The sequence below is a fragment of the Lethenteron reissneri genome, chromosome 49 (genome assembly GCF_015708825.2).
Source record: "Lethenteron reissneri isolate LAM-NWPU_2019-01 chromosome 49, ASM1570882v1, whole genome shotgun sequence".
NCBI classification, from domain to species: Eukaryota; Metazoa; Chordata; class Hyperoartia; order Petromyzontiformes; family Petromyzontidae; genus Lethenteron; species Lethenteron reissneri.
Genome location: NC_083827.1, coordinates 9,976,497 through 9,997,034, shown reverse-complemented (window position 1 = coordinate 9,997,034; position 20,538 = coordinate 9,976,497). Strand labels below are relative to the sequence as shown.

General features: G+C 49.2%; 1 protein-coding gene across 3 annotated transcripts in view; it reads left to right on the top strand.

Moving 5' to 3' along the window:
- The first annotated feature begins 2,867 nt into the window (after window positions 1-2,867).
- LOC133354798 (kinesin-like protein KIFC3) overlaps window positions 2,868-20,538 on the top strand; it is a 47,633-nt gene continuing 29,962 nt past the window's right edge. For 2 of the 3 annotated variants that reach the window (XM_061571920.1, XM_061571918.1), the window contains exons 1-3: window positions 2,868-3,536; window positions 7,688-7,801; window positions 10,970-11,054. In XM_061571920.1, the coding sequence (XP_061427904.1) occupies window positions 7,724-7,801; window positions 10,970-11,054 (163 nt within the window). In that variant the 5' untranslated portion in view covers window positions 2,868-3,536; window positions 7,688-7,723. The remainder of the gene's footprint in view (window positions 3,537-7,687; window positions 7,802-10,969; window positions 11,055-20,538) is intronic. The other variant, XM_061571919.1, reaches the window with a different exon arrangement.

The window sequence follows — 20,538 nt, the reverse complement described above, 5'->3', positions numbered from 1 at the left end:
AAAATAGAGGTCTGTCAATGGACCAAATCGGTCATTAATCAGGACAGTCAATGTCGGCTTCGCCGACTGGGCAACGTAATTCCAAGCATACGTCTCTCCATGCGGCTGCATTTTTTTAGCTCGTATTTTCATTTTCTTAGTGTCTTGTATATGATCCGTATGTCATTGCAGTGATTAAAAAGCTTTCTCAACATGACAAATAATGTACAGTACAGAACTGTCAAACTGGATAAAATAATTGACAAAATCCATCGGAGAACAGCACAATTTTTGTTAAACATTTGTTGATGTTGCGTTGGCAGTGGTGCACAACCACAAAAAACCCAACCGCGTTCGAGGAAAATAAATATGTAATTGATGTTTCGGGCAATGGTCCTTCATGGAACATGTCAGATAGTGGCTACTAAGAGCTGGGGACTACACTTTACACCGCCGAGTCAGATGATAAATGTTTTCTGATGAGTTGTTTTTAACAGTTGGCATATGTATCGTTACCTGGCAGTCGCTTTGGACAATCCACTTCAACAATCCAACAAAAAATCATAGGCGATTTCATAACAAGCAATGGGGTCCATGGAAACGGCAGAACGGAAGTCGATGAACGAATCACAAATGAGCCCTAAGTAAGATGGATCCACTGTACTTGATAGGGGCAGAATGGCGAAACTCGTGGAGGAATTCTATGCAGACCTCACTCAAACAAAACGTAATAATCGGAAACTCATAAACCCGAGAAAATGTTTCTTTAAGCGGTGTTAATCAGTCTCAATACATTTCCCGTCTTCCCTGGGTGAGAAGCTGTCAGCCTCCGAGTCTCCAATTGCCAGAGGCACGTATTGGCAGATGGCTCAATCACCACCGGCCCTTGGCAGCAGGATCGATAGAGACATTCGACCCTCTGATTATGCATCCAGTTTTTGTGTGTTTAGGTTCCGTTGTGTTTCATATTGTCCATTGTGTATGATGGCATCAGTATGTTCAGGAGCTGCATTGCCCCCAATGTCGTGGTCTACCAGCCACGACGAGAGGGCTTTCAGGAGAGAGTTTGTGTCGTTTCGCTGCGTCTACGTTGAAGAACTGCAGACCACGGTCCATGTGTTTCAATCTTTACTTTTTCCACCTTTCTCAGTTTTATCTGTGTGCTTTATTACAACACCTTTAAATATAAAAAAAACTAATTGTTTACTTCTTGTCCTTTCAAATAACTTTGGTTATTCAACACATTTCCACCGCTGCCTTTTACATTTTAGTGCCGTCTGCACAGAATTAGGTTGAATTTATTTTCTTTGTTATATTTTTCGCTGATAGACAGTTTAATAGCAGCAGGGATCTTTTTGCCCAAGCCTGCCATTTGCTGTGGCGATGTGATTTTTTTGTGTGGGTTTAACAGCTTTGGGATGGAGCGGTGGCACAGTGGTTAGCGCGTTGCACTCTGAACCATTGCCACCCGATTTAGATTCGAGGTCACAGCTGACATCAGTGGCAAGTGATATCCGAACCGCTCTCGTGCCCTCCCTTCAACGACCCGAACTGACCAGTGCGATGAAGTGTGATGAAACAGCCCCACTGTGACTGGCTCGGCATGGGGAGACCCCTCATCCAGCAGTGGATTGACTAACACCACAGCTGTAGCGAGTCTCGGTGAGAGAAGAGAAGAGGGGAAAATGGAACGGGGAACCGCTCGCCTCATTTATCCATTCATTTTCACGCAGACTTGAGCGTGGCCGAAATCCGTGGGTGATGTCAAGGAATAAATACGCTATGGAGGAATGAATGATTCCTAACAAGGCTTGGCAACATTTATTGGCATGTCGCGTTGCTCTGTGCACAACAATATATTGCGTTTTCCATACGCATACCACAGTATCTTCGGTTGTCATGACGTTTAAAGACCGGGGTTTAGGCAACATCCTCCACTTTCAACACCAGGGTGACTCGAGACGTCAGCTCTTCAACCACCAAGAGTCAACCACGAACCTCCAGATAATGATCGCAAATGCCAATGTGTTTATATCTGCATTGTCATGGGTTTTCTCCAAACGTATTCAACTAACTAAAAAAACGCACTGTGACTTCTTATAGAAATCACATTTACTTGGGAAGGCTTCGCCAAGTCTCATGACTATTTCGTTCAGGAATGTCCTGGCCAGTTCCATGATGTGTGGCTTCACGTGGGCCTTCACGGGTGCTCGCTAACAGCACTTGAACACAATCCACCACAGACACGGTGGGGTGAGGGATACTTGTGGCTACCTCGCAGCCGCATGCCTCCAACACCTGTCAAGCCCTGGCGGTGTCACAAGGTACTAACTGAACTGGCTGGGACCTGCTTCGCTTCCGAGATCCGACGAGATCGCGAGACATTTCGGGTGCTTTGACAGCGTCATCTTCCATCTCGGCGCGCTCTCGCCCGACTGAAGCTTCGATATCTTGGAATTAAAACGAAACATTTGTTTTTATTTCACCAGCTAAGACCCACTGAGAAAGCCAAAGATTGCAAAAGTAGCACCTTCCCGAAAGCCATGGGGGGGGGGGGGGGGGGGTGACGCAGACTTTCCTTGTCGCACCGAACACTGCCATCACTTGCACAGGCGGCGCGATTAATTTCGCAGACGCCGTAGCTCGGCGGACGAAGCCCCACGCGTGGCCCGCGCATTCCCCCATCGCTCTCCGGCGCGTCTCTCTCGCGATCCGCGTCTCTCTCGCGATCCGCGTCCGCACGCCGCTGCTGCCGCTGCCCGCGACGTCCGCTTTGCTTGTGGCCGTCGCTCGGTCCGTGTCGGGCGTGACGACACCTGCCCTGGAATGTGCCGCACGTGTGGTGGGGGCTTGGAGTCGGCGATGCGGAAAGACCGCTTCATGTATCGCTCTCTCGCGAGCACGCACGCACACACACGCGCACCAAGCCAGCGAGTGGCAGAGCCGCGCCAAGTCCATCACGAGTCCACACGGCTCAAGTGCCAAGGCGACGGACTCACTTTGTGGGAGTCTCCGCGCAGATTGTCTTGCGTGGGCAGTCCGCGAGAGTGCGTTTGCTGCTGCTGCCGGCACCGGAGTTACCTGTTCCGCAGCTTGCCTGCTCACTTGCGCGTTGGAACAGCCACCACCCCTCTCTGCTGCGGCTCCCAGCGGAGTCCGTGTGGAGCTCGTTGTGGCTTTGCGCTGCCCCCCGTCGCGCTCGTGGTCGTTGCGATTTGGGCATCGGGAGGTGGGAAACTCCGTGAGCATCGTCTGCAGCTGCCGCGGATCAGCAAGACCCCCGCACAGAACAAGAAGCGAAGGAGCGGGCGACGAGGGTTGATCTTCGAAGCGTGATTGCGTTTGCCGCGTGCGCCTGAACTCGTCCGTGGACATTGAGAACAGGGGGGTGGGGGAGGGTGTTTATTGTAAGCAGAGGGACGTTGTCTGCCTCTTCTCGCCGAGAGCATCCAAGCAGTCGCGTTTCGGCGAGAGAAGTTCTTCTGGCTGCAGCCAGAGTGGACTTGGCTCCTGCCGGCACTCCCTCCCTCCACGCCGACATGCACGCGAGATGAAAGGTAACGACACGTGCGAGGAGTCTCACAGCCACAGCCGTCGGGAGTAGGTAGCTTCGGGGGGGGGGGGGGGGGGTCTCCCACTGAACGTTGTCGCCACGTGAAGTCCAGAGGACGCAAGGACTTCACGGAATAGCGACGGTCTGGAAGAAATCGATTTTCGTCTGCCTTCGATGTTGTGGTGGTACAGAGTAATATACTCTACCAGATATTAGTGGGATTAAGGAGTGTGGTTTATTGCAGCTGCGGCATGCAAGTCGCTGCACGTTGTGATACGTTCATAATCCCCCCCAAAATGACAATGATAATTTACTTACCCGTCGTCAATCGGCGAACCGAAGGCCCTCACGCCCTTGTTGTTAACGACACACAATGCCTTGGGGGGTTTGTTTGACCATACTTCACCAGCGCTGGTCTGTGCGAGTTTGCGAAGCCGTGGGAGCGGTGGTACAAGCAGACAGAATGAGCGTTGTGCCGTTTGCAATGCTGGCCGCTGAACACGGCGTTGAGACGACCCGTCCAGCCTGGTAGATGTAGGAGCATTCTAGATTTGAAGCTTTCGTGACTGCAAGGATTCATATTCTTAGGTTTTTTTCGGTAAAGTCACGTAGGTAAAAATTTTAAATTAATAAAAGTAAAATAAAAATAAAAATTACGACGTTTCGGAGGCAACACAAGCTTCCGTCTTCAGGTGCTGTATCACTTGTGACGGTTCCACCTGAAGACGGAAGCTTGTGTTGCCTCCGAAACGTCGTGATTTTTATTTTACTTTTATTAATTTTAATTGTATTTTTTTACCTACGTGAGTTTACCGAAAAAACCTAAGAATAAGATGTAGGAGCAGTTTAGATGTTGCTGTTGTAGTCGTCATCAATACTTTACACACACACACAGCAACACACTTGCAAAGAGCCATTGGAGAGATGCGTACTTGGAATAACACAGATAGGAAGAGGATTACGTGAATTGGAGAAGGTACATCCAGTGGGAGACATTAAATTTGGGACGCTTTAATCGCAACATTTAAAACATTCAATATCATCATATTCATTATATTAAGGGAAATCCTCAAGTGTTTTGATATCTTTAGAATTGACAACTTTCAAATAGATCGAAGCAGGTATGATAGAATAATACAAGTGGAGTAATTATATCAATATTATTTTTCATCTGTATATAGATGATTTCGCTTAGGAAACGAAAAGTTTTGAGGTGAGTAGGAGGTTCCAGATGTCACACGCAAACACCACACTGTCCAGCTACAGTGTGAAATGCGGAACGTGGCCAGAGCAGATGGAACAATCGTGGACATTATCAAAGAAGTGGGACCAGCTTGTCCAGCTGCTGGATCACAGATATACTCGACCCTATATTCTTGGTTCTTTCGGTAGTCACGTAAATATATATTTTTATAATTAAATGGAATTTACATTTTTATTGTGGGTTTTTTGCTTTTATTATTTTCAATTTATTGTATTTTTATTTTATTATTTTTCTTTAATTTCAAATTTTAGTTTTCGATTTACGTGACTTTACCGAAAGAACCAAGAAAATGAATTCCTGCAGTCACGAAAGTTTTATGTCAATATATACTCGACCCTAATTACTGTATTAAACGTTTACCCAGAAATTAAACAACCTCAATCAGAAATGTACATAGTTAAAAAATAATAATTAACAATTCCACAGCCATTTAATGCTAAATGTTTGTTCGTTTTCTCTCGCGAGGTCACATTCTCGAGTTTGCATCTCTAAGTTGTAAACATTGGCTCTGCCTGTGTAGCACTATCACAAAGCAAAGAGTTAACGTGCGCCTGGCATTTCCATGTCTGACTCAGGCATAATGGACAATTATTAACCTCTGAGCTATGTCTGGGCGCGCCCAATATCGTTGTTGGAAACTGAAATGACAAACGCAGGTAGCTGGGAGAGGTGGCAAGGGCTGGCCATGCCCACACAGTTCGAGAAAAAGAAACGCACCATTGTGGTGATGCTGTCGTCTTTGCTGCACCGCCAGCAAAAACGACGCGAACATTCAACAGATTCGTCAATAAGCACCGTGGCCTTAAAAGGATTAAAAAAAACATTGCATGCACTGTGTTGAACTTTTTTCGCACCGTACGCAGACAACCGTGCTAATCGGAGGTGCGGGGGAAGGACAACAAACTAAACGCAAAAAATCAGTTCTAAGTTAATTAGTTTTCAATCCATATTTAAAAGTGCATAGCCCCTGTGACGTCCTAATATCGGAAGGAAAGCGCGTTTACTGAATTGGTATTCCACAACAACATTCTTGGCGCGATCCTCCTAATAATAAGACCCAGTGAGGCTTTTCCCGAGTCGGCAAGTGTACTAATAATACTACAGTATTCACAATAAAGGTTTCTGGGTTAGATCGCGTAAGTGTAAATGCGTCGTAACCCTCCACCACCCGACGCAGCCAGGAAGGTTTGTCACGTGAACAACACGCCCATTAGTGACTACTGTTTCCTTTGAAGGCAGCCTTTTTTGACGAAGATGTTGAGTTTTGTTGTTGTTGTTGTTATATACACGACAGAGCAGTGTAGGATGACTGCGAGCGTGGTTCTGTAGTGGAGTGAGCAGGAGCCAGGGCATAGAGTCGCTCAATCACTTCTGCCATTCAGTAAAAGCGTTGCAGTGCACGCTAATGATGCACAGGCAGTGGCGGACTCAGCTAGTGCGGGGCCTGTAGCATCTGTTGTTATGAAGGGGCCCTAAATAAAAAAAAACACTCGTAAATATTAAAACACATTTTTAACTTGCATAGTAAAGTAATTGTATTTTTTCATTTGCTATACAGCCAGATAATACGACAAATCGCTAACCTTAAACACCCAGTCGTTCATAACAGTTGAAGGCGGTATAGTACTATAGTAATAGAGCAAGTGTAGAATCATTGAACCGGAATTGATAGCTTGAAAGCATTTAGCACGGGGCCCTTGAAAGTGCGGGGTCTGTAGCATATGTAGCTACTTTTGCTAGTAGGATCATCCGGCACTGTGTGCTCAGGTGACGGCTTGTGAGCTGCAAGATTGAGAAAGTCACAAAATCGGCCCCGTGATGCCCCCTTTGCAGGTGGATTTATCGTGTCACTGGAACGTGACGGCAGTGGCTTCTTGAGTAGAGGCCCAAAGGTGCGTAGAGACCCATGGACTCGCACCAAGACTCAAAAGACTCGCGCAGAGACCCGCAGATTTTCACAGACCCATACACACGTAGAGGTACTGCACATAGACCCACATAGGGGTACGTAGATCCACATAGATATCCATAGGCCCACATAGAGACCCACTGAGAAACTGACTTCATTATCAGTGCTTTTTCCACCGGACGAAGCAGCTCACAGCCCACACAGCTTCCCAGGCGGGAGCCCAGCACCAGTGCGGGAATATCGACATTATCCAAACGATCATTATGTTGAACGATCATCATCGACCATCACTGCAGTCGTCAAGAAACCCGCTTCCACCAGGCCTCCTCAACTTGGAGCCACAAGTCGCCGCTGCCCGCGCCTGAGTTGGCATTCGCGCCTGAGGGTCGTCCCACTTGCTGGGAAGCCATCAGCGGCCCTGTTACAGATAGACTCACTACCAGAGGCCCTGTTACAGATAGACTCACTACCAGAGGCCCTGTTACAGATAGACTCACCACCACCACCACAGGAAGGTGAAATTTCCACCGCTGACTCTGGGTAGCCAACAGAGATGCACCACCACCCCGTGCTTAATTGAGAGTGGAGACACAAACACTATTAAGTATTTACACGTAACTTGCAAGTATGTGACCTGCACAGTCAGCCCAGCAGGTTGAGCATTCCAGTTGGAGCTGGTGCTTCAGTGGGTGTATGCCTCGCAGCTGCCCGATGTGCTTGTGGGTTGTGTTGCGTGTCGTTCGGCGTGACGTCTTGACGTTTTGCTCCACCTGCTGTGAGCGTCTTCAGGAAAAATGCAGTTCCTGGAGGAAGAGACCAGTCCCTGGACAAGGTCCCAGCACGTGTAGTGAGCTGTCTGACCCCGCGCCGGGCGATGTGCAGTTCAAGCCGGACACACAGGTGTTTGCCATGCGTTGCAAGACGATAGAACGTACGGTCACGTGTGTGTATCCCCCCCCCCCTCTTCCCATATCCCACGCAGCTCGCGAGTCTCGGAGTGCCGTGCCCTGCCCCAGGGATGTCTGAAGCCACAGAAGATATCGGCACCGACGCGGTGTTGGAGGAGCAGCTGAATGGATTGTCTTTGTGTCGCGAGGTAATTGCGTGCCAACTCTCATCTTCTGCAGACCAACAGGCTCCTCGGGCAATCGCTCAAAGCAGCACGGCGGCGGTGGCTGCTGCCTCCGCAGCTGCTGCAGCTCCACATCGAGCACCCCCGCTTCGTGTTGACATTGCTCGTCTCTTGCCGCGCCCTTCTTGATATTCTCAACCAGCAGCGTGGAGGGAAGGGGGCACCGAGACCACCGTCGAGTCCGCTCAGCGGCCCCTCGTCGACAGTGTGCTGCGACCGCACGGTCTGAGCACATCCACAAAAGCGAGTGGGTTGTGGTTCACGTTGGCCCCCGGGTGCTGCACACGCACCCTGGCCGGTACAGAACCTGTTGAGCAGGGGCCCATGACCGCAGTGGCATCGTATGCGTGGCGTCATAACTAACCAAGGTCATTCCACTGCTGGATGAAGGCATCTCCATGCTATCGGCATTCCCTACAGTCAGGAAATGCAATAATCCCATCCAGCTGCTGCACGAGTTCATTTCATCACTCCATCTCTCCGGCGAACGATAACTTCGGGCGTGCTGTCTCCTTTGGCTGCCACTCCCACGTCCCGCGACGTATCCTGCCCAAGGCCAGTTCATTGTCTCGGCAGAGCAAGATGATCTATTCAAGTGGCGTCGTTTTCACGTGTTCCTATTTATGTCTCTCGGTGTAATTCCGAGCGTGCGTCTCTCCACGCTTTGCGTAGTTTCACCTCTTGTTTCACATTCTTTCAATCAACGTCCAAGATTCTGATCCGCGTTCATACGTGACAGCGGGTAACATACACGGCTTGTTGACGTGATCATTATGAACACACCGGGACCAGCGTGTCCTCGGGACAGGGCGATTGTTTTTCTCGACTACAATCGGGGAAGCTGCCGTGGTGTAATGGATAGCACGCAATTCTGAAGTCGCCGTTTGGATCTCCTGGTGCAGCAGTTGGGACAATGGGACGTGTTTATAAAATCACCGGCCCACCGTCACCCAGCAGGATAAATAGGTACAACCATAGTCGATTGGTAGGTAGGTCACGTGTGGTGGGGTAAAGTGTGGGTACACCCACCTCGTCCAAGACGTCCCGCCAGCTTGGAGGAGTAGACCTCATTCACTTTAGAAGGACTCACTCAGCCCCCCTTCCACTAGCAGTGGAACGCAGACCTGCACCTTTGCCTTCACCCTCTGAGGCAAGCATCACAATTTCCGCAGCCTGACTTCACAAAGTAAAAGTCGCGTGTAATTCATATATATGCATTACCACTTAAATTCTTTAAAAGACAGTCACACCCGCATACCAACACTCCTGTTTATATAATCTGTTTACTGCTTGAGAGCACTTGTGGTATGTAGGCAGCATTTGTTCTGGATTGACTCATTTTACTGCCAAATGTCTTGATATTGTGCACATCAAAGATAGCAGAGATTGCATAGCAGAGCGTGATGTTAGGCATGGTGGGTTTATGATCCCCTTTCCAGGCAGTGAATGTTAGTCATCCTCATCCATCATCATCTCTCCCATTGCCGCAGTGGTCCAGGGGGCGCCACTGATACCTCGGCTCTCAACTCTCTCCGCTATTTCCCACCCGCCTGCCAATGTGAATGTGCCATCACGTAGATGGAAAAGAAACATCTAAATTAAAAGCAAAAAACCCACGACGTTTCGATCTCAACACGAGCGGTCTTCTTCCTCTCCCCTCCCCTCTCTTTTCTCTCCACCTGAAGAAGACCGCTTGCGTTGCGATCGAAACGTCATGATTTTTTGCTTCTAATTTCGATTTTTCTTTTCTATCTACGTGACTTCACCGAAAGAACCAAGAATATGAATTCCTGCAGTCACGAAAGTTTTGAGTCTAAACCCCTCCTATGAGTAACGCACACGGCGATTCTCTGCGCCTACGACCATTGGGGCAATGCTCCTCTCCCGTGTACAGTCCGAAGCCAGCGGTCGAAATTCCGCATTCCTCTGGTGAGTCTAGTCAAAAGGCCACCACCGTTGAATTCCTCACAAGGGGGTATACTCATTGTACCGACCCCAGAGGAATGATGGGCTGAGTCCAACACCCAACCAGGTTTTGAACCCACAAGCCTTCCGATTGCGAGCCGCTTGCTCGACCGCCGAGCTACCTGGTCAGATAAGTGACCCCTATTACCCACATTCTTTTGTTATTGGTGGCCCATCATTGGATAATTTTGCACGATTATTCATGGTTGAGAGGAGTTGCTTCTATCTCCATTTCCTGCGACTTAGAAGTGGCTGCCCAGCGTGCAAACGTATTCCTATTATTTGCAATATTTACACGGGCAATGAGAATCACGTGGCTAATTCATATCATTTGTGTGTAGCCAAAGCCTCGGATAACATTATCAGGAACGTGTCCTAGCTGATTGGATCTCGGAAGCGAAGCAACGTGGATGCGAGCCTCGATAGTGCTTGAATGAGTGACCACCATGCATTACAGGTTGCCAGAGATGGCTGCAGGGCTATTTTGAGTGCACCAGTGGCAATGCAGCAACATCCATTGGTCGAATGTCCCTCTGTGCTCCTGGGTGCATGTTCTCCCTGCCTTCACCAACTCGCTGTGACCAGCATGGTGAAGTATGGTCGAGCACAGTAGTCCCGTGGTTAACGTTTTACATCCGTTCCACGAAAACTACTGTTAATTGAAATAACTGTAAATGGAATTCACTTATTAGTTTAAAAATAAGTAAAACATAATTGAGAGCTGTTTCCACTGCCAAAACAGAAAATGTAATGTCAACAAAGCCAGTGAGGTCTTAACGGATTGGCCAAATTAGCGCCCGCGTGCATATAATGTAAACATACCGCTAATCGAAAATTTTACGTTAGTCGAAACCATGGGGGTCCTATGGGAGGCGAAACGTTAACCGAAAAACCGTTAACCGATGTCTCAGGCGAGGCATGGGGGGGGGGGGGGGGAAGGCCTTTATCCTGCCGCGTATTGACAAATGTGCTGCACATGTAAATGTGCGTTGTTGTAAAGTCTTATCAAAACCATCTGGTTAATAATCAAAACCATACCAACGCTGAGTGACTTGGTGGGGCTTGCCCACCCTAAGCCATTCTGCACACTGTGTCGCCCCCCCCCCCCCCCCCGCGTGTGGCTTTGTGTGGTTAACTCACGCCGCTGTCCCCTGTTTGCCGGTGCAGCTTCGACAGCACGGGGAAGCCGAGGGGGCCCGGGAGGAGATGGGAGATGCAGCGGAAGAGATCTACAGCCCTGCTCCTTCTGCAGGTGAGGTCTCTCAATGGTTGCTCAAAATGGAGCGGTGTGTGGATTTTTGGCCGGCTGTGCGAGTGTGAGAAGAGGTGGAATGATGTGGTATGAGAAGATATGGAGCTGAGTTGACCTGCCAATAACTGGTACCAGCGGTGTCAAGATCGGCCTCTGTGGAGGAGGCTCGTGAAGGATGCTACTGGGCAGTTGGATGCAGACGCCCTCCAGAGGAGCGACGCTCGCAACAACGAGCGGAGCGCCGGGCGGCTAAAACACAGAAAGTTGGCACAGTAGGGGGCACAGGTGGTGCATCGGCCAGTAATCTCAGTCATCTCAGTCAGTCAACCCGTGGCACCTGGGTCTGTCTCGTAACCTCCTGCCAACGGGCGATCGACGCTTCACGTGACTTTAAAGTTCACATAGCCTGGCACAAGCGCCGTGGTGACGTCACCACCACTTAGTGTTGAATGGTGGCTGTTGTTGTTGTGGGGTCAATGAGGAATGGTTGTCGTATGTATGTTGAACTTCTCTTTCGCACAGTACGTCGCCAGCCGTGATAATCAGAGGTGCGGTGGAAGAACAACAGTACTAAACACAAAACGCAGTTTTAAAGAAAAGAGTTTTCAATCTGAATTTAAAAGTGCATAGCTCCAGTGGCTTCCTAGTGTCGTGGTTAGATGACTGTGCTATGAAGCCGGTGACCGGAGTTCGATTTTCGCTCATGGCCACCATCGGTGACAAATATTTGAGCTGGTCCTGCGCCGTCCCGAGGTTGATTCAGCCTTGAACAAGGACTCGGTGTGTGTAAATATCAGCACTGTTGAGACAAAGGTGGCCAGGTATGGTGTGGGCCACCCATCCCCTCGTGTACCGTGCCGGCCTTCGTAGGTGCTCGCTCGCAGCACATGCCCCCAACAGTCTATTTGGGCTGTAAGGAGATCCTTGTCTTTTTTTGGGTGCGAGCATTCTGCTGTGAGGTCAGGTTGTCACTGCCGGTTACTCAGCACGACGTCTGACGTTTCGATGCACGTGTCGGGCAGCATCTTAATCGTGCCGTCAATGTGCGTGCACAACGTGAACGCACAGAAACCGAGGCAGTAGGTTCGAGCGCCTCGCGCTACTTTCCCGCGACCATTGTAAATGTGGATTGGCGGCACGGCGATCATCCCGGGATGAGTGGATCAGGTTGCCGAGTTGCGTGTGGCCGTGCTGCCATGAGCCGCGAGGCGCACCCCATGGGGGTCAGATCCATTCTCCCATCCCCCTTCTCCTGTACGCTTCACGGCTGGGGAGAAATAATTGAAAACATTTTGAAATTACTTTACATGCAAGGTTGGATTAGGTCAGATCACCCCCAAGCTTACGTTTATTATTATTATTGAAAAAAATGTTGCTACCTGTATTTCCAATTTGGGGGGTGGGTGATTGCACTGAGCACCATTGAGTACGTCTGTTGAGTAAGCGGACGTGGAAAATGAGGTGGGGGGTTGCGTGGCTTTGTGGTGGACTGCAGCCGCTGAGTGGCGTCACAAAGGACGCGGAGGGTCGAAGCGAAATCTAAAGTTACGCTGGCACAGCGCTGGCATTTCCTGGCTGTCGCCCGCAGCCGTCTCCCCCCCCCCACTCTCCACCACCCACCACTGCCGTACCGTCATTCATATTTTATTTCGGTCATCGTAAATGTTTAATGTCAGCTTTTGTGGAGGACTCGTCTTGCGCGCTGCAGGCCCTTCGTGATTTGAAACTGGAAACGCTGACGTTGATTGGCCGTGCCCTGTGACTTGGAGGGCCCCATATGGAATGATCGGATTGTGGAATGGCTTCGCTGGACGGCGTTCGGGTCACGAAATCAAAGTGAGTAAACGGAAAACCCGAAGTCCCGAGCCCGGCAGATGAGCACCGCTTCAATGCTGATTTGAGCAGGAAATGACTTTGACGGCATATTGTATATCATTGCAGTACGCCAAGAGCCGTCGCCAGTATCCCATTGCCTGACAAAATCTGAAATCTGACCCCTCGAATAAAAACCGCCATGGGACGCTGCACCGCCTCCTATTATCAGGAGCCACCATGACTGCGGGTCAGCGTTGCCGGCATGACGGTATTATTTACAGACGCAGGCTGACAATGGGTTCGTTTTGCTGACAGCAGCGCTGTTTAATGGACATCATTTGAACGGCTCGGATTGCGGGAGAGGCGATGGGGGTTAGCGTGGTGTGGTACAAGGGCTGCTCGTGCCCCGTTGGGGAGTAGGGAATCACTCTGAGAGGGGGGGCGGGGGGGGGGAGCACTATTGTCAATAAAAACAATTTGGAGTGAAATTTACGAACGCTCGTGAATGTACAGAGCACGGACCGTTGATCTGAGCTGTAGATCTCTGTTGTTGTCGTAGCAAACAAGAACATAATGTGACGAGCAGAGCGAGTGAAAGTTACACCTTTCCATGGCGTTATTGTTATTATTACGTTTTTGTTCATCATCATCATCCGTGCTCAATCCACTGCTGGATGAAGGCCTCCTCCTCACGACCACGTGATGCGACGGTCCATATAGCCACGCTCCACTCAAGAACTGATATCGCCGCTCCGTCCGCACGTCGGACGCTCTCTCGGACGCTCCGACGTAAGCCTTGGACGTCGGCCCTGTCTATCGGCGAGTCCTCTCGCAAGCCCCCACTTCGTTTACTTAACGTTCAGTACGATGTTACCATCACGGTTGCTGTGGGCAAATGTGTTCATGAACCCATCTGTGCTGCACCTTTCAGCATTGTCCTCTCGTATGCCCATTGGGCTTTTTTTGGCACTCCAGTTTCCTTGAACACACTCATTGTTATGGGATTGGCCAAATCCTACCGACTGAAGGGGTTATCTGCCGATTATTTTCCCTCCTTTTACCGCGTAACAATTTAGCAAATCTCAACTCGCATCGGGTTTTCGCTATTTCAGTGTTTGCTTAGAAAATCAGACCTCGGTGTCTGGGGTTAAACATCGGTAGCATAACCACAATGATTGGGTGTGGAAAGTATGCCAAACGGCCCAATGCAGGACCCTCTTGGAGATAATCTTGAGACTCATTCAGTCCGTTCAGGGTAAAGGGCATTAAATAAGAATAGACCACCATTGGAAGCTTTTTTGCCAGTAGCAAAATATGATAATTGTTTTTTTACCCTTTTATCTGGCAACAAAACTGACACCTTTTTTTACAATGAGTCATGTTTGCATTGACTACAATACCTGCAGTCGGAATGCAAACAAAAAACACAACTCTGATCATGTATGCACTGTCCTTGAAATTGATTGGTCCACACCCGAGACAGCTTTTCTTCGAGCCTAGTCTCACATGGTGTTGGACCAGACGACGCCAAAAGGCGCACGCCTGTGAGACTCGGCTCTTAGAAAATCTGTCTCGGGTGTGGACAAATCAATTTCAAGGACAGGGCATACATTATCAGAGTTGTGTTTTTTGTTTGCATTCCGACCGCAGATATTGTGGTCAAATGCAAACATGACTCCTTGTAAAAAAAAGGTGTCAGTTTTGTTGCCAGATAAAAGGGTAAAAAAACAATTATCAAGAATAGACCAAACATACCCTCGCCAGGACTCTCCTGAAAACTGCTCTTGAGACTCCATTAGTTGTGCCTGAGTAAATGATGAATGGCATCGTTATTTATTGCTGCTGCTGCTGCTGGGGCCATGCAACTTGGGTCAGGGCAGCGCAACGCACTGTCAGGAATTCCGAGGCCTATTCCGCAGCGGGATGACTCTGCTTGCGTCAGCATTTCCCGTGCCGTTGACGTGTTTATCCGGGGCTGGGCGGCTACGGTTGCCCTGCTGTGCAAGCAAGGTGGGTGCGAGGACTGTGGGACTTGATATGCTTTGTCTTTTCCTAAACGAAACTGGAAGCTACCTGCTAAACTACTTCGAGACCTACGCCGCCTCCACCAGGCTACCTGAATGCAAAGAAAATATGCGGTTACTATATATATACGTAGCGTAGATGCAAATTATCAACGAAAAGAGCCTATGCGTATTTAAAAAAAACACTAATATTAACTATTTTAAAAGAAGCAGATGGCACGTAAGAGATATTTGCACAAGATGAAAAAAAAAAACTTTTCTCATGCAATAATTATTTGCTGCAATGGGAAAATGTTTTACTGTATTAGTAAGGTGGTTGATGGTGATTCTGATTCGCATTTTCACTGCAAAGAAAATGGGAGCAGAGGTCACCTTTCCCCATCACAAATTGATGAATACTGCCACCAGAAAATGACAAAGGGTCTTCAGAAGACCCCAATGCTCAATCGATAGATACGTGCACCAATAACTTCTTACAACGTGCGCCGAGATATGTACATTCACTTTCAGCTTTGGTCTGTGTCGTGTAAAAAACGAGTGCTCGGAATTTTAATTGAAGATAAAGTCAAATAGGGAGGCTGCCCATGGCAACGCAGTGGGAAGAGCTGAATGCCGTTTGTTACACTGGCAAGTGCAGATGCTTGACGAGCTTAGCTCTCATTTTTAAATCCTTTATATTAAGTTCGCTTGCTTGCTTGCGTGCTTGCGTGCTTGCTTGCTTGCTTACGACCGTGCAAACCTTTCGGTCGTTTTTTAATCCACTTCCCGTGATCCAATCGAGCTGCCATTTTGCACACAGACTCGTGCGAGACAATTAATGTTCGTGAAAAGTTTTTTCCAAAATTTTACACTGTTTAGGGAAAACAAATTAAATATTTAATTACCAATTGTTTAATACTGCAGACAATAATCTGACCCATAGGTGGCAGCCATCTCAAGCCAGAGGACAAGAGGACTCTAGCCGCCACGCATATAAAGGATTTAGAGTGAAAAACTTTGTTTTTACGGGTTATACTTATTAATAACCTGACTTCACCAATAAAGATGCTGCAGGAGATTGGTACAGAGATCCTGTTGCACAATTGAATAGATCTAGTAGCTACTGACGAAATCGAGGGTTGACCATGGAGGGAGTGAAAACACAGAGAGGACAGCAAGTCCTGCACCACTATCGCCGATGATATTCCTTCTCTTGGGATCCACCAGACTTTGTCAAAAATCATAATGTGCATTTGTCCCCCCCCCCTCCCCCCGGGGGTACTGACTACCCTCTCTCTCTGGCTCATGGACTAATAGGGGTGAACCAAATAGCATCTCAAATTCGAATGCTGATAAACACAACGAATCCGATGGCCATTCGCAAAGCAAATGACTGCCTCTCTCCCATCCCTTTCCTGTCGCTGCCTCACTGCTCTCACCTGACTACATCTCTCATCTCATCTGGAAAATTCTCTTCTCTCATCTCCCAAATCTATCGGTATCTCTTCTGTCATCTGACGAGGATTTTTCATGCATTGAAAGGGGTGGTGGGTGGGGGGAGCAGGGTGCCTCCAAAGATGATTTCTGCTTGGGGGTGCCCCAATTGGCCCGCACCCCCACCCCCACCACGACCACCACCACTGTGCGTGCCGGACGCTGCGTTGGTTTAGCAACGAGGGACACGCCGGGCTGCAGCGCGTGTCTCGTGAATGCTCCGTCTCTCGAACAGGAACACGCGCCAACGGATTTACCCGAAAGCAAAAATGCCATAAAATGTAAGAGTGTTATTTTAATTTAGTTTGTTTCGCGGTCAATCGACAGTGTCCGAGTGCGCACTCCATCATCGTTAGGAGTGCAGTATTGGATTAATTTAAAGCACCATATGCCGCGTAATTGGAAAAAGTGCTGACGATGCAGAGAAAAATCCAACGCCGGTAAATGCGCGCTCGGCCCGTCGCCATCTCTGCTGTGTCCGTCCCACTGCCGGGCGGTGGCGCAGCGTACGGCGCACGGCTCCGCCGTTACAGCGGCGTCGTAATCCGGAGGAAATTCGATAGAGGAACATGGGGAGGCGCTCTCCAAATGACAGCACCGAACGAACACGCGCACACGCACACACGCGCGCGTGCACCCGCGCACGCACGAACGCACACGGCCCACCATCGGCCCACTCGCTCTGGCTCGGTTTCGGTATTCCACAAACGCCACTCATTGTCGCCACGCACATGAAGACACTTGTCTTCCGTGCGCCACGTGCCACCCCGGATGCGCCGCTTGTTGCCGGGGGCTTTGTTTAAACGTTCCGAACCATGACCGACACGACGTGGAGAACGCCTTTTTCGCCCAGCAGCGGCTGACAAAGAGCTGTACGTCGTTATGTTTTATTATTATTCCGCACGACCCTCGAACGCCCCCGCTCCCTGTGACGGCGCAGCTTAAACATTCTGCGCGTCAGCCAAGGCGCGGCTTTGGATTTTGAGACGTAGAGAAAACCAGCGGCCAATTTGCATACGATTACCGGGGGTGCTGTGCGACATTTATCAGTCCCGCTACGCGTGAGAAATGCGCTCCCTTGACCGTTGTGTTTTGTCTCGTGCATGGGAGAGCTGTTAACACAGCCCGCTGCAGGCAAACTCCCACAACGATTGCTAAGAATCACAAGTCACCGAATTGGCCGATGGATGAGTCGACACACATCGTCGATTGTAAATGTTGTGGCTTTGCTCTCTTGACGAAAGGGGCCGTACATTATTGTTATTATTGAAGCCAGTAGAGAAAGCTTCCTTGCCATGCAACGGGAAAACAAGAGACGGCTGTCATTGCTATCATACTCCGCTCACGATACTCCTGGCACTGAACGTGATCTGCTTTTAAAGGCAATAAAATGTATTGTACGGTTTACTTTATTTTTCACGATTTTCCGGCGAAATTGTTTAATTAATAGGAGCACGAATTGAAAAGTTAGAGCGATTTTAAATGAACCGTGGAGTCAGTCTTCTGTATTGGCTACTCACATCTCCTCGCTGTCGCTATCTGTGACGCAAATGTCTTCCGAACGACTACCGCCAATTCAATGCAACGTTTCTTTGTTATACGGAAAATCCCGTGTAGCCAGTTACCCAGCTAGTTTCGGTTACAACGGGCCGCAGCAGCCACGAACAACAGAGTTACCGTTGGGGTAGACAGGAGCCCAGCCAGCAGTCAGCCAGGAAACTCGAGACGTGGATTATTTTTGGTAGCAGTATGAGCATTGTAATTGATAGCTCAACATGAAATCAATCCAAGACAATTTTAATTCCGCACAAGCGGCTGGGACGCACCGTGCCGCGTGGGCGATGAGCTTGAATTGGGGGCGTAAGGCGGCTCCTTCTGCTGCTGCTGCTGCTCCCCCCATAGACGCTGACCTACATTCCCCAGCAGCCCCCACTCCCCTACCCCACCCCCCCACCACGGACCCCAGCGAGGACGGCAGTCGACACACGCGGCTGAGACATGGGCAGCGAGCGGCGGCAGGCACTGCTGCCCCCGTGCCGTCTGCTGGTGGCGGGCAGCCTGACCACGGCATGGGAGGTATATTGGCGGTGTGTGTGTGTGTCTCTCCGCGGCCTTCTGCGTGATGGGTGTATTGTTGGTGATGATTTGGTGTGTCTGGTGGTAATAATGGTATGGTGGTGATGAGTATGTGATTGGTAATGATGGTGATATGATGGTGATATGATGCTGATGACTATTGTGATGATGATTGCAGTGATAATTATGAGTGCTGTGATGATGATGCTGATTATATGATGGTGATGTGTGTTATGTGATGATGAGCGTTGTGATTGTGTGGGGTTACATGATGTCAATTGTATGCTGGTGATAAGTGTTATGAGGATGATATTATAATGATGAATATACTGTAGGTGATGACTTGGTGTGGTGATGATGATGGTGAGTGTGGTGTTGATTGTGATGTGGTGGTGATGAGTACGTGATTGATGATGATCGTGATATGCTGCTGATGACTATTGTGATGATGAGTGCAGTGATAATTATGAGTGCTGTGATGATGATGATTAAATGATGGTGATGAGTGTTACGTGATGATGAGCATTGTCATTGTGTGTGGTTACATGATGTCAATTTATATGATGGTGATAAGTGTGGTGACATTGATGTGTGGGAATGATGACAATATCTTGTGTGACGGTGACAGTGATATGTGGTGATTATGGGAGTGTGGCGATAATTGACTGCGGTGGTGATGACTTGCAGCGATGGTGTGTGGTGATGATTATGACTAATAACATACTGTGTGTTGATGATTGTCATTTGTGATGTTCATGAGTACAGCCTTTGTGATGATCATACGCAGTGTGAACGATTTATGATAATAGAGTGCGTGATGATGACAGTAACAACTTTTTGTCGTGTTTATGATGAATGTCGATGGTTGCGGTTATGGTGATGACGATATAATAGAGTGCGTGATGATGACAGTAACAACTTTTTGTCGTGTTTATGATGAATGTCGATGAGTGCGGTTATGGTGATGACGATATAATAGAGTGCGTGATGATGACAGTAACAACTTTTTGTCGTGTTTATGATGAATGTCGATGAGTGCGGTTATGATGATGACGATACGCTGCGTGATGACACTGGTACTTTGAACATGTCAACATTGACCGGGGCTGCCATCGGAGTGGCCACGCGCAGGGAAGCTCTATCTGCGCCCCTCGCTCCGTGCGCCTCGTCACGAACACCGTGTCGATTCGGGCGGCAGGGTGCCTGGGTTCGATTCCCGACTCGGGCACCGATCTGTTGTGGAGTTTGTGTGCCGCCCTCGGACCTGTTCCGCACACTGTGTGTGGGAGTGGTTGGAGTTTGTAAGTTCTCCCCTGTTTAGCACGATTATCGTTGGGATTCTCCAGTTTCCTCCCATAGCTAAAAAGAAACCCGACCAATGCACCGTAACTGGTATTGGCTAAAACATCCCCAACGCTGAAAAAATACCTGCAAACTTACTCGGAGACGATTCCACATGGCAACGTGGCTTCCTAGCGTGGAAACTTGGCAGGACCCTCCTGAATGAAAAGTCTTGAGACTCATCTGGGCTTTGTTGTGTGAACAAGCGTAACAATAGTCACGTCATTATAATTCCATTTCTTAGCATGTCCCAGCTGTACAACTTTAATTGCCGCTGCTGTCTGTCACCGCCACCTTAATGGCATCTCCACCGTGAGATGTGAAATGCAGTGTGCTCGCGGGCCTCCGTGCCCCTGCAACACAGCGGTCAGTGCTGGGTGTTGCCCAGGGCCAAGCCCCCACGCATTAGCATTTGTAAGGCCAATAATCCGCTAATCCCCTCGCGTCTCTTTATTTTTAGTTTTGTTTCTCCGCCGATGTCGAGATTTCCCGGGTAATCTGCGGCGGCCAGAGATGGGGGTCGCGCCGGAGACGAGTGTGGAATATGTGCCCCCCTCTGGCGTGGCTTTTGAAGACATTTCACCTCGCGTAGAGGGGGAGCCGCCGTGGGGTAATGGTTGGCGCACAGGACGTGGAATTCGGAGGTCGCCGATCCTAATCGATATCCCGGTTTCGGCTGTTGAAACACTCGGGGCAAGGTTGCTACCCGCTCCCCGCCCCCATCGCCTCCGTCTACCCAGCCGTATAAATCGTTC